Source organism: Cydia splendana, chromosome 20 (genome assembly GCF_910591565.1).
Source record: "Cydia splendana chromosome 20, ilCydSple1.2, whole genome shotgun sequence".
Classification (NCBI taxonomy): Eukaryota; Metazoa; Arthropoda; class Insecta; order Lepidoptera; family Tortricidae; genus Cydia; species Cydia splendana.
In genome coordinates, this window is record NC_085979.1 from 2,949,994 (window position 1) to 2,964,334 (window position 14,341).

A 14,341-nucleotide genomic window follows, 5' to 3' on the forward strand; every position below is an offset into this window, starting at 1 on the left:
ATATGTAAAATGGTGGAAATTGGCATAAAGGACTTGTGACTCTGTGAGGTGTACATAATTATACTTTTTAGGGTTCCGTACCCAAAGGGTAAAACGGGACCCTATTACTAAGACTTCGCTGTCCGTCCGTCCGTCCGTCCGTCTGTCACCAGGCTGTACACGAACCGTGATAGCTAGACAGTTGAAATTTTCACAGATGATGTATTTCTGTTGCCGCTATAACAACAAATACTAAAAACAGAATAAAATAAAGATTTAAATGGGGCTCCCATACAACAAACGTAATTTTTGACCAAAGTTAAGCAACGTCGGGAGTGGTCAGTACTTGGATGGGTGACCGTTTTTTTTTTTGCTTTTTTTTTGTTTTTTTTTTTCTATGGTACGGAACCCTTCGTGCGCGAGTCCGACTCGCACTTGCCCGATTTTTTATTTTTAACGTGGAGTAATGCATTTAGGCATTCCGCCTAGCCGGGGACGGATATGTCGGACTCGTGGCCAAGGGGCCAAATACCGACTAATCACCCGATTCACGATGCGCCGGAAGCTCCGTCCCGGACACGGCCCGATCTAACATGAGTCAGCCTTTAGGCGTAGGCTCTTCGAAACGTGTCTCGCGAGTGAGTTATACGTGAGTTACCGTAAAAAATAGTTTAAGTATAGAAGGGTCTATGCCACTTAAGACCTTTGTGAGAACGCTTTGATTATGATTGATCACTTATCGCAAGGTATAATTATGTATTTTTCCATCTCCTCCCTCCGTGGAGGTTGTCATGAGGGATCAATGTGTGGTGTCGCCCTGCATACTACCTACTATCGAGGGCCTTCGGGTCCAAGGATGGGACAGCCTCGGCTGTCGGCAGCAGGCGGCGTTCGCGGTGGAATGCTCTGCGATCCCGTGTTCACCGTCACCATTGCTGCGAGACGGGCATACCGTGGAGGGTGTTTAGTCGGTATTTGGCCCCTTGGCCACGAGTCCGACATATCCGTCCCCGGCTAGGCGGAATGCCTAAATGCATTACTCCACGTTAAAAAAAAGTATAATTATGTACACCTCACAGAGTCACTAGTTTTTAGGCTTCCGTACCCAAAGGGTAAAAATGGGACCCTATAACTAAGACTCCTCTGTGTTGGCAAGTCCAACAGAAGACTAATTCCTTTTCATAGTTATCTATGGTATTGTTCTATCCTTGAATTATATTACCATGGGAACGGGAATAATTTATACTTCACATTACACCAAAATATGTAACTTGTGCTTTTGATAATATAATTATTTGTGACTATACAAGACGGTTTTAATTATCTTCGCCTCAACTGAACCGGCATTATCCACCTCACCGCTGAACATTGGTCCTTCGAGAGAGAAGAAAGGACGAAGATAGAAAATTCCAGCTTGCGATAAATGGTCACCGATCCATCGGCTTCTTCGTGCAAGAATATTCACGCTTTTAAAAAGAAGTACGCAAGCGGCGCGAAACAATAGGGCTGCAATACCTATTCGCTGCATACATTCATCGTCATACATTCGTGCAACTGTTCACGCAAAGATTCGCATGCGACGCAAACATACTCGTCGCATCGCGCATATCGTCGGTCCTACGCACACCCCACGCTTCAAATTCATCGTGGTCATCGTGGATCTACATTTCAAGCAAAAACGCGCGTGTGTCGCGAAACTTATATTCGTCGCATCGAGCATCACGTTGGTTCTTCGCTTTTACACATCGAGAATCTACATTCCTCGCATCGCGCAAGTTTTTACAAAATATTTACAATTTTAATTATGTAATTCGTCGAAATGTCATTCGTCATTCGTCGCGAAAAAAATAATTTTTGATATTAGCCGCCATTGCAGCATTGGGTGGCCAATGCTGCCAACTAACGAATACTTTAAAACACATTTCATGGATGAACTGGTCATTGTAGGGAGTGAAGCTTGTGCCTATGTTAAGTAGTTTACACTATACCTAAAGTTTATGTGGTACTTTAAGTCCTTTAAGTCGCAATCACCAATAATGGCATCTGAAGACTTGAGGAGGTTGCGAGCTGCACGAAGTTACACCAAGGCCTCAATCACTCGTCTCTTCAACTTTAGCAATAATGAGAATGATGTTGGCCTTAGTGCAATTTCTGACTTGCAAACGAAGCGCGCCAGGATAGAAGAGTTATTCAAAGATTACGAGCAATGTAATAAGGAGATTTTAGCCTTAGACGAAGCTGATGCGGAGGATGTGGAGGACTATGAGGCAAAGTACTACAACATTCTCACTATCCTCAATGAGGCTATAAAATACAAGTCGTCCTCGTCTGATGCGCCCTCGTCTGACGCTCCCGCGTCTTCCTGCAAAAAGGCTAAACTGCCTACTATAAAAATTGAAACTTTCACTGGTAAGTATCGTGAATATACAGGTTTTATTAACTTGTTTAAGGCAATAATACACAACGATAGATCAATTGATAATGTCCAAAAATTGTACTATTTGCGCTCATTTCTCGCAAATGAACCCTTTGACTTGATTAAGAACCTGCCTCTAGCTGAAGGCAGCTACGAGGAGGCTCTTAAGCTTTTAGAGGAGAGGTATAACCATAAGTTCAAAATTGTAAATGAACACATTAATGCCTTGCTTGATATAAATGCCTTGGTCAAATCTAGCCCTGCAAATTTAAGACAGTTTGTGTCATGCATCAAACAATCTTTATCTGCATTAAAGAATTTAAATGTAAGTACAGATAATTGGAATCCTATTATATTGGCTATTTTGTACCGTAAATTAGACACCTACACGTCACGGGCATACCAATTGGAGCGTGATGACACTGAGGAGCCCACAGTTACCGAGTTCCTGCTGTACTTGGAGAAACGCGCCTTGGCACTGGAGAATGCTGAGGCGTCGCCCACACCGGGGAAGTCTCACCACAAGGCAGTGGTAAATGTGACAGCGACCGCCTCGCCTGCCTGCAGTTATTGTAAGTCTAATCACCGACTATTTGACTGTAGCAAATTTAAAATGCTTACTAGTAGTGAAAGGATAGCTTTCAGCAAAAATAATGACCTATGCTCTGTCTGTCTAAACAAACACAATGGAAAGTGCCGCTTTCATTTCCGGTGCAGTACTTGCAAAGAGGCTCATAATACCTTACTGCATCCGGACTCGGCTAACCAACCCCAAGTTTCTTTAATATCAAATTTGGGGCATAATGGGGTACTATTGCCCACAGACAGAGTGAAGTTATATTCACGGACAGGTAGTGAGGTTCATGTGAAAGCTCTTTTAGATTGTTGTTCACAAAGCTCTTTAGCCACCACTAAATTAATAAATGTTTTAGGATTGACCCCAAGCAAGGACAACAGCAACATAATTGGTGCTGGAGGAAAAAGTACTGATACACAGTATTCTATACCTTTAGATGTGTATTCTTTGACCATGCCTTACCGAGTCACTGCGAATTGCAATGTAATGGAAAAAATTACATGCCAGCTGCCACAAAATGCGATCAAATTGGACGCTATTAATATACCTGATGGGATCACTCTGTCTGATGCTGATTTCCATCAGCCGTCTGAGATCAATTTACTTCTAGGTGCTGACATATTTTTCCAGGTCCTCCTTCTGGAGCCAGTTCCGGGTCAGCAGGAGCGGTCTGCGCAGCCTGTTGAAGACCCAGCCAGTCCACATCCGACGGTTGTAAATACAAAGTTTGGCTACATCATAGGTGGGGGTTTACCACGACAACAAACCAGTGACAAAAGTAAGGTAACGCTTTTATGTACACAATGTGACTCAAGTCTTAATGACAGTCTACAAAGTTTTTGGAATGTAGAGAGCATACCTGAAACCTTTTGTGAACGCATGTCAGAGCATCAAATGTGTGAAGATACTTTTAAGAGCACAACGGTGTTAGAAAATAACAAGTTTCAGGTTGACTTGCCTTTGAAAGTTCCTTTGAATGAGGTCAATGATGTGCTTGGTAGCTCTTTTGATATGGCTTATTATAGGTTTCTTAACCTCGAAAAAAGATTGCACAAAAATATAAATTTGCTATCAGATTATGAAAAGTTCATCAATGAATATGTGGACTTGAAGCATGGGCACTATATTGACTTCAATCAATTGGATTTTGAGAATGATCCTCTATACTTTGCATCCCATCATGCTGTAATTAATGACTCTAGCAAAACTACACGTACCCGGGTAGTCTTTGACTGTTCCTTGCAAACTAACAAAAAGGTATCGCTTAATGACATTTTGCTTAACGGACCTCCGGTTCAGAAAGAGTTGTTTGACATAATGCTTTTGTTCCGATTAGGCAACTATACCTTCTCCACAGACATACGACGCATGTTTCGATGTGTTGATGTTAATCCGATGCATGCCAAATTGTAAAATATTTTGTGGAGAAGCAATCCTAATGAGCCTCTAAAATGCATACAGCTAGATACTGTTACCTATGGGCAAAAGAGTAGTACATATTTAAGCACTCGATGCTTACTAGAGTTAGCAGATAGGTTTGAAAGTGATTTCCCACTTGCAGCTTATATATTAAGAAATTGCACCTATGTAGATGATATGTGTTTTTCAAACTCCGATTTAAAGGTTATGATGGAAGCCAAATCGCAATTAAGGGAGTTGTTAAGTAAGGGTAGTTTCAATACACACAAGTGGGCATCTAATGATCAGAGAGTCTTAGAGGGCATTCCCAACGATAAACGGCAGTTTGATGACTTAGACTTCCAGAAAGATAATTTATATTTAAAGACGTTAGGTTTAAAACTGAATATGCGAGACGATGTCTTTGTTTTTTCTTGCCCCGAGGCCTTTAAAAAGGAAAAACCTACCAAAAAAGAAATATTAAGCTATATTTCGAAATTTTATGATCCGCTAGGTTTTATAGCGCCAATTATCATGAAGGCAAAGGCTTTCATGCAAAAAATATATGCTGAAAAAATAGGTTGGAATGAGGTTCCTTCAGCTATGCTGCTTCAGGAGTGGTCTTCATTTGCTTCCAAATTATCTCAAATGGAACCCTTCACTATTAATAGGAACCTGCATATACCCTCCAATGCTTCTGCATTGCAATTGATAGGTTTTGCTGATGCATGTAGCACGACTGGTTACGGCTGTTGTGTGTATCTTCGGGTGGTCGACGAACACGGTAATGCTTCACTTTCATTACTTTGTGCTAAATCTCGAATCAACCCCCGCAATAAGGATACGCTCACCATAGCTCGCTTAGAACTGTGTGCCATGCTACTATTATCTAAACTAATCGCTCGAGTTTATGAATCGCTAAAATCGCAATTAAATATACAAGATGTATATCTGTTTTCTGACTCGCAAATTGCGCTAGCATGGGTGAAAACAGAGCCTTTAAGGCTCCAAGCTTTTGTTGCCAATCGGGTCAGGTTGATTCGAGATCTCACAGATAGATGGCGCTGGCTGTATGTACCCAGTGGAGAAAATCCGAGCGACTGCTTGAGCAGAGGTACAGATCCAGATGAGCTGCGTCACATACCCATGTGGCTGCACGGCCCAAGCTTTCTACAGAAAGGTAACTATAATTTTAATGATAAGCTTAACCCTCCTACAATCGATGACCTACCTGAATTGAAAAAGGCGCCCTCTAGTGCCAAGGTGACGTTAGTTACCCAAAAAGGATCAGATCCTTACGATTTCTTAGAAAGGTTTTCTGATCTCAACAAAATGGTAAGGGTAATGGCCTATATAATGAGGTTTTGCTCTAATTTAAAAACTAATGACACAAATAATCTTGAGCATCTCTCCGCTAAGGAGTTTCAATTAGCTTTACTTCAGATTATAAAACGTGAGCAAGGCATTTACTTCAAACATGAAATTGACAGTCTCAAGGCTAACTTAGATAATGTTAAAGGTTCGCTCAACTCCTTACATCCTTTTCTTGACAATCATGGTCTGCTGAGAGTTGGTGGCAGAATAAAAAACGCAAATGTGTCATACTCACAAAAACATCCTGCGATACTACCGAGGGAATCTCGCATAACAAAGCTTATTGTAAAGCACGAGCACCTTAGGCTGCTACATTCTCCGCCCAAGTTATTATTGTCAAGCTTAAATGATAAATATTGGATTGTAAATGGTCTTAGCTATGTAAAAAGTATAGTTAACAAATGCTTACCTTGTTTCAGAATGAAAGCTCAGTGTGCAAAACAGCTGATGGGTTCTTTGCCACCTGAAAGGGTCACGGCCTGCCGAGTATTCCAAAAGGTCGGCATCGACTTTGCAGGTCCTATAGCAGTAAAGAATTCTCGCGTAAGAAGAGCTTTACAGACAAAAGGCTATATATGCGTATTTGTCTGTTTTGTGACAAAAGCTATACATCTGGAGCTCGCTTCAGACTTAACCACTGATGCTTTCCTTGCATGTTTCAAGCGATTCATAGCGCGAAGAGGCCTTCCTACCGACGTATTTTGTGACAATGGTGGATGCTTTAAGGGGGCAAAGAACCAATTAGATGAGCTGTACAATTTAAATGCATCACAGGATCATCAGACTCTGGTGCAATCCTATGCGGCACAGCAACGTATTGCCTTTCACTTTGTGCCAAGCTATTCACCAGTGTTTGCTGGTCTTGCCGAAGCTTTAAAAGCACTAAGTACCACTTAAAGCGCATATTGCAAGCTTATGTACTGACGTATGAACAACTTAATACTATTTTATGTCAAATTGAAGGGACCCTGAATTCTAGGCCACTTTTGCCTGTAACTGCTGATGACATTAACGATTACAGCTACCTTACGCCTGGCCACTTTCTGATTGGTACTTCTATGACATCCTTCCCGGAAGCGGACTTGGCCGAGTTACCTAATAATAGATTAAAGTTCTGGGAGATCTGTAACAAGGTTAAAGGCCACTTTTGGAAGGTATGGCATAAGTATTATTTGAATGTATTACAATGTCGTCCCAAGTGGCGCGATAGCCAACCAAATGTTAAAGTTGGTTCGTTAGTTATTATGAGAGAGCCTAACTCTCCCCCCATGACATGGCCCATGGCCAGAATTGTTAAAGTATATCCTGGTGATGATAATAAGGTACGCGTTGTAGACCTCTTGGCACCTAATAAAAAGGTGTACAAACGATCTTTAAGCGGTTTTGCTGTGTTACCCATTGAATAATTTTCTATTGTATAAGTAAGCTTTTATGCATTGTGTTTTTAATACAGCTTTAAGTTTGGACACTAAGTATGTCTAAATATGTGTGTAAGCTTAGTTTATAGTTTGACAAGGTTCTTGTTTCTTTGATTATAACTTAAGTGTTTGGCAGGTAAACTGCTGCCTTGTTAACACTACTTAGAAGTTAAAGAGAGTACATTTAGTTCTCTTTCTTGTTTAGCTAATATTTCTTAGGATGATCTCAATAATATTGATTTTCTCTTGTTTTTTTCTGTAGGATTTGAATAACGTTTAATAAGATGTTACTCTTTATTGTTTAGCTTTCATTGTAAACATAAGTTTCTTTAATTGGATTATACCATGATGCTGGGTAATGAGGTTATACCTATTTTAGTAGCAAATTATGGACTTATTATTATTTAAGGCGAAGGTTTCGGCCCGCCCCAGCATGTTGGCAAGTCCAACAGAAGACTAATTCCTTTTCATAGTTATCTATGGTATTGTTCTATCCTTGAATTATATTACCATGGGAACGGGAATAATTTATACTTCACATTACACCAAAATATGTAACTTGTGCTTTTGATAATATAATTATTTGTGACTATACAAGACGGTTTTAATTATCTTCGCCTCAACTGAACCGGCATTATCCACCTCACCGCTGAACACTCTGTCCGTCTGTCCGTCCGTCCGTCCGTCCGTCCGTCTGTCTGTCACCAGGCTGTATCTCATGCACCGTGATAGCTAGACAGTTGAAATTTTCACAGATGATGTATTTCTGTTGCCGCTATAACAACAAATACTAAAAACAGTATAAAATAAATATTTAAGTGGAGCTCCCATACAACTAACGTGATTTTTTAGCCGGTTTATGCGTAATGGTACGGAACCCTTCGTGCGCGAGTCCGACTCGCACTTGGCCGGTTTTTATTTAATGTTCGAGTTAAGCCTCTAGAAGCTTATGACTTGGGCGTACCTTAACTAGTTTGAGGTGTGGGTGACTGCTCCGCTTTGGAATTTACTCCGGCGTCCAAATTACCGCTTCTACTGCCACTCCTTAGTCTAGTCTCGGTTTTACGGTTTTAAATAACCTGGCCAACTTTAAGTATATTCGGATGTAGAGTTGAAGAAATGTAAATGTATGGGTGAAAAATTGTAAGTAGGTAAGTAAGTAGATATCCTTTATTGCACCATAAAGTTAAAAAAATATAAAAAGAGAAATACAAGTTTAAGACAATGTAACAACAGGCGGTCTTATCGCTTGTATAGTTGTACAACGGAAATTGTATAGTTTACGAGATATTCCGTATTTTACAGTAGGACCAAATTCTAAAATATGTAAATAAAAAACTGGACGAAGTGCGAGTCTTACACTACTAAACCTAGTCCCTTATCAAATTTTCAATATTATTTTGATTAAATGAATGATTATATAATGAATTAATAAGGCGAGCTTTGGTGTCGGCGAACGTCCCATGTATCATGGAGCCCCAGGGCCTAAGTCGTTTGGACGGCAAGAGACCGGATGGTCTTACACTTGTTCCTTGGGCGAAGGGCCGCAGCTTGCTTTGGGATGCCACGTGTGTGAGTAATTTTGCACCCACTCATCTCACGCGCACGGTAAACAAGGCAGGTGCAGCGGCTGAAACTGCTGCTAGGTTGAAGCACAGCAAGTACGCGAACCTTGAACAGGTGTACGATTTTGTCCCGGTTGCCGTCGAGACGGCGGGGCCTTGGTGTGCCGAGGCCAAAGCCTTTATTAAGGATATAGAGCGACGCTTAAGGGATAGGGGCTGCGACACTCGCTCTGGTTCATTCCTTATCCAACAAATATCACTGGCCAACCAGCGGGGTAATGCCGCCAGTATTTTTGGCACATTTGATCCGGGGGACAATCAGAGTGGGAGGTAATATGTTATTTGTTAAGTTAGTTTTACTCATACTTAGGTTTATTTTAGTTTATAATTTGTATGTTTAATCTATTGTAATCTAAATGTTTTTACATTGTTTGTTTATATTTGTTTTGATTAAATATTTTATTAACTGTACGTACTCTAAATAACGAGCACCTAAAACTCAAATCAATATCAACTTTATACAGTTCGAATAGGTCTCAAAAAGCCTATAATTCGAACATGCTTGAACAAGCAAAGTTGACGCTTAAAATTTAGTTACCACAAAACATGGCGCCATCTACTTTGTCTGTCAAGCTCAGGGCACGATTTAGTACTTATCTATACTTTCATGGATCTAAAGTTTGTTTACCTATACAAGTTTGTGACTTGGACCAGCCACCGCTCGTTTGAGGCTCAGGAATGTCCCCGGGTGTCCAAATTACCAGTTTCACAGCGACTTTAACTTTTGTTAGACTTAAAATACGGACTCAACTCGATATTATAAAGGAAAATGTTTATGCAGGCTTTCACAAATTTTACTGAAAATTATAGTTCGCATTGATAAAACTATCGTAACAACTCGGCCACGACATTGCGCGACTTGCGACGGCGGCAACGATAACCATAGGTTGGAGCGAGACACAGCGACCGGACTTATGGGTGTCGCTGCCGCCGTCGCCAGTCGCGTAATGTCGTGGCCGAGCTGTAACTGGTGACCGAAAAGCTGGCGGCTTCCTCACACAACGTATCAGCATTGCGATACAGCGAGGTAATGTTGCCAGCATCCTTGGTACAATGCCTCAAGGACCTATTTTAGATAGTATGCCACAGCCATTTTAAGCCGAATTGAGATTTTTACATAATCATATAGAATAATATATTATTAAAGCATCGAAGGACATATTTTTAAAGATATTTAAAAACTTTTTAATAAACAAGATCTTCTATACTTAACTTAAAATATTTAAATAACTATGTAAACCTAAGCTTATATTAAACTTTATAAGATAAAATAGATTGTATGCCCGAAAAGGGTTAAACTGTTGATAAAAAAATATTTCTGTATTTTAGGATTTTTTTATATTCGATATATGTATTATGCGTAGTTCGACACGCTCTTGGCCGATTTTTTCTCAAATAATTATACGTTTTTTTCGTCCATACAGTTTATAAGCTTAGAATAAATTTAAAAGTGGAAATATTACTGTCTTCGCTGAGTCTTAAACTCACGGCCTCTGGATCGATACTCCAGCGCTCTGCCATCTGAGCCACCAAGACCTCGTCTATAGCCAGCAAATCTTTCCACTTAACACTTTAAACTGTTTTTTTTTTCATAATAAGCTCCTCTATGGAGGTCCGCGAGGTCTAACCACAGAACCACAACTAGGTATAATTTTGTTGACGTTTTTTTTTTATTTCAGCACAGCAAATTGGCTCCCTTATTTTTGTTTGCGTTTCATTCGTTCTTCTAGTCTGCGGTGACTTCGCGGTCGCTTCTGGTAAAAATAATTACTGCTAAATTAAGGACAATAAGCTTAAGATTTAAGGGACCTCAGCCTAAAGGAGAGAGGTACAGTAGGTCCCCGTAAAGATACGATAGAGCAAAATATTAAATTATAATATTTTTTTATACCATTCTAGTAAGATATTTACAGATAATTTATATGAAGGAATCCTACAAACATTGTACTCGCAAGCAGGTACCTAAATAGGAGAAAAAAAATACCCCGTTTTTTTTAAGCAATTATTTTTATTTTTATCTGGAACCGCATCGATATCTTTTTCTGTGTGATACATGGCACTAAGAATGGTGCTAGTTCAGCGGTGTCACGCATACGAATTCGAGCCAATCGTAACGCAACTAGATGCGACCAATCGCGCGCGTGATGCGAACTCATCAACCAATCATGTTGTGGCGTTAGACTGCACGATTGACTCGAATTCGTGTGCGTGACACCGCTGTACTTACTGGCCCCATTCTTAGTGCCCGTAAGACCCGTCTTTACGAAGTAATATAGAGTTAGACCAAAAAAAGTCTGCAGCGATTTGATAGCCCGTGGGCGCGCTATAAATAACACTTGGACTGCGTGCAGTGCAAATGTTCTTTATAGGTCGTATTTTGATAGAAGTTTGACGTTTAAAATTAACACTTGCACTGCGTGGGCTATCAAAATCGCTGCAGACTTTTCTTGGTCTAACTCTAACAAGTCAATGGATACATGTCTGATGTCTGTATCATCATCATCATCATCATCATCATCATCATCATCATCATCATCATCATCATCATCATCATATTTTGCTAGACTCTAAAAAATTGCCCCCGATAAACCAGCCTATGATTACTTGCCTACTGTGGCACCAAGTAAACTGGGATCATTTTAAATTTTAATTAAATAAGGGCCAAAGGTGTCCGTGTCTTGGGTCCTTTAATTAAAAAAAACCGGGCAAGTGCGAGTCGGACTCGCGCACGAAGGGTTCCGTACCATAATGCAAAAAAAAAACAAAAAAAAAAAAGCAAAAAAAAAACGGTCACCCATCCAAATACTGACCACTCCCGACGTTGCTTAGCTTTGGTCAAAAATCACGTTTGTTGTATGGGAGCCCCATTTAAATCTTTATTTTATTCTGTTTTTAGTATTTGTTGTTATAGCGGCAACAGAAATACATCATCTGTGAAAATTTCAACTGTCTAGCTATCACGGTTCGTGAGATACAGCCTGGTGACAGACGGACGGACGGACGGACGGACGGACAGCGAAGTCTTAGTAATAGGGTCCCGTTTTACCCTTTGGGTACGGAACCCTAAAAATACCTTTTTATTTTTTATTCCCTCCTACTTTGCTTAATTTTATGTACCGTTTGTATTTACTTCGCCGTTGTTTTCTGAAAATGGCTAATATTCTGCCCTACCAATAGTACAGCAGATTTAACCTTTGGGGTTAAAATAATTCCCACAAAGACGGGGTTTGATGTTTTTATTTCTTTGTGTGTATCTTTTTGACATTTTAAAAATATATCAAAATATATGCGTGCAAAACGCATTTATTGACATTTGAAATTTGAAAAATCAAAAAAATACAACAGTATTCATTTTAGTATAAGGTGGCTAGTTATTGAAGGCTGGCCAGTTATTTAAACCTTATACTAACTGTTTATAGGTGAATAGAATTCATATTTAGTTAAGGGTGGTCAGTTATTGGCCGGTGGCCAGTTATTGTGTAATTACCATAACAGCCGTATTTTCAATTTGCGTTTATTACGTAGTCACACTACTATTGTATAAATTACGTGTAATAAAGTCTAATACTATGCATAGTTAGGTTGGTTCGAATTTATAGTCGGAATGAAAACATTAAAGAGTAGAGAAATATTATGTATTATAAAAATGGCGGCCGCTCGATCGCAGCTGCGACAGTTACTCGCGCGTGTCGCGTCGTGAAACATTCACTGCGCTCCGACTGCATAACGAGCGCTAGGGTTGCCTCTGATTCATTGACAGTCTGTAATGGTCTTCTACTTAGTGGTTGTCTACTCATAAATTAGACCCCGGGCCAATGGTAACTATTAAAACATTCTCTTCGAACTAAATATAAGGGTCAAACAGATCACTGTGTTATGTCTTTCCTGTAGACATACACAAGAGTTAAGGGCTAAAATGAAAAATGCACTGTTCGCGATAACACACTAGTTTTCTCTCCTGTGGGCAATAGTTAACAGCTTGTGGGCATGTAAGCAATGGTTTTATCATAGTTCTCTAAATAAAAGGAGGACCTTTTCACGTGGATAAGGGTTAAATAAGAAAATTAACCTTTATAGCCCTTAACCCTTGTGTATGTCTACAGGAAAGACATAACACAGTGATCTGTTTGACCCATAATTGAATAAAATAATATTATATGACAATTTTACAAGTAGTTAATCTAGGTAGTCCCACACAGTAAGCTCAATAAGGCTTGTTTTGTGGGTGCTAGACGACGATATACGTAATACATATAGAGGTATATAGATAAAAAACATCTATAACTCAAGAACAAATATTTGTAATAAACGCACAAATTCATTAATTTACCAGGATTCGAACCCGGGACCTCCTGCTTGGTAGGTAGTAGTCACTACCGACTAGGCTAGCAGGCCGTCACTAACATAGGTACTTACTTTATTTTTTTACTAGCGACCCGCCCCGGCTTCGCACGGGTTACCCTTAACAAGTTTGTATAATTTTAACTGAACCTCAAGAATCACTCTATTGATAGATGAAAACCGCATGAAAATCCGTTCGTTCGTTTTGAGTTCATCGCGAACATACATACACACAAACAGACAGACGCGGCGGGGGACTTTATTTTATAAGATGTAGGTAGTGTTTCTTTCGAAATTCCTAAACTTGCATATCTATAATGTTTTAAATATCGCCTAATCGAATAAAACCAATATACAAATTGTTAAATCGAAATAAAAAAACAACGGTTTGCACTCCGGGAGTGCCGGCAGAAGTGAAAACTCAATGACAGTCTTACGTCTTACGGTCACGTGACACCGGTTACGAGTTTAACATTTTTTCCCCATCACAAAAAGTGCACAGCGCCGCTAAAGAAGTTTTCACTTCAAAAAACCAACACCAAATTTTATTATAAATCTTTAAAATGTAACAGTGACAACCCTATCACTTTATTCAGCTCGCATACTTTGATCGCCTATAAAACACGGCACAAAGTCTGTAATACCTTTATTAAAACAGTTAATAACTTAACCTAGACTTATACCGTTAAATCTAGGCTAAAGTACACCCTGTAGAACTAAAATTATGCCACGATTTGAGCTAGATTTACGATGCAAAGCTGTTTTACGCTATGGCTTAGTGACTATTAAATAGACGTCTTATAGATGCATATTATAAAATGAAGCTTCAGAAATTCTAGTCTATGGTCAGCTGCAGAGAAAAGGTAATCCCTGCCATAAAGAAATATACTTTTCACCTCAGCAGCTCGAACAAGGGTACTTTGCTTCTTAAAAACAGTGAGCAAAATGCGATTTTGCTCACTGAGTCATTTTGTCTCACTCAGTGAGCAAAATCTCATTTTGCTCACTGATTGTGTCTCACTCAGTGAGCAAAATGCGATTTTGCTCACTGAGTGAGAAAAATGACATTCAAGTGACCTTTATAGTCATTTCAACATGCGGGGTCTAATACAAGTTCGATATACTTGGGTTCTATTATCTCTGTCCCTCTAGGTATGTTCTCACTGCTTAGGGTGAAAAATTTTGTGTACTACACGAGATCAAAGTTATTTAC

General features: G+C 39.7%; 2 protein-coding genes across 2 annotated transcripts in view; both read left to right on the forward strand.

Annotated features, from left to right (window-relative positions):
* The window catches only part of LOC134800771 (phospholipase A1-like), a 619,586-nt gene that overhangs the window by 434,148 nt on the left and 171,097 nt on the right, over window positions 1-14,341 (forward strand). The gene's annotated exons all lie outside the window — the stretch shown is intronic.
* Window positions 1,530-6,211, forward strand: LOC134800608 (uncharacterized). The gene is made up of 2 exons (XM_063773093.1): window positions 1,530-3,755; window positions 6,164-6,211. The coding sequence occupies exons 1-2, from the start codon at window positions 1,977-1,979 to the stop codon at window positions 6,209-6,211; spliced, it is 1,827 nt and encodes a 608-aa protein (XP_063629163.1). The 5' UTR covers window positions 1,530-1,976.

Excerpts from the sequence above, each read along its gene's own strand:
- LOC134800608 (XM_063773093.1), top strand. The coding sequence starts at position 1,977 with ATGTGGTACTTTAAGTCCTTTAAGTCGCAATCACCAATAATGGCATCT. Across the intron at positions 3,756-6,163 it reads AAACCAGTGACAAAAGTAAG|AATGAAAGCTCAGTGTGCAA; the intron begins GTAACGCTTTTA and ends ACCTTGTTTCAG.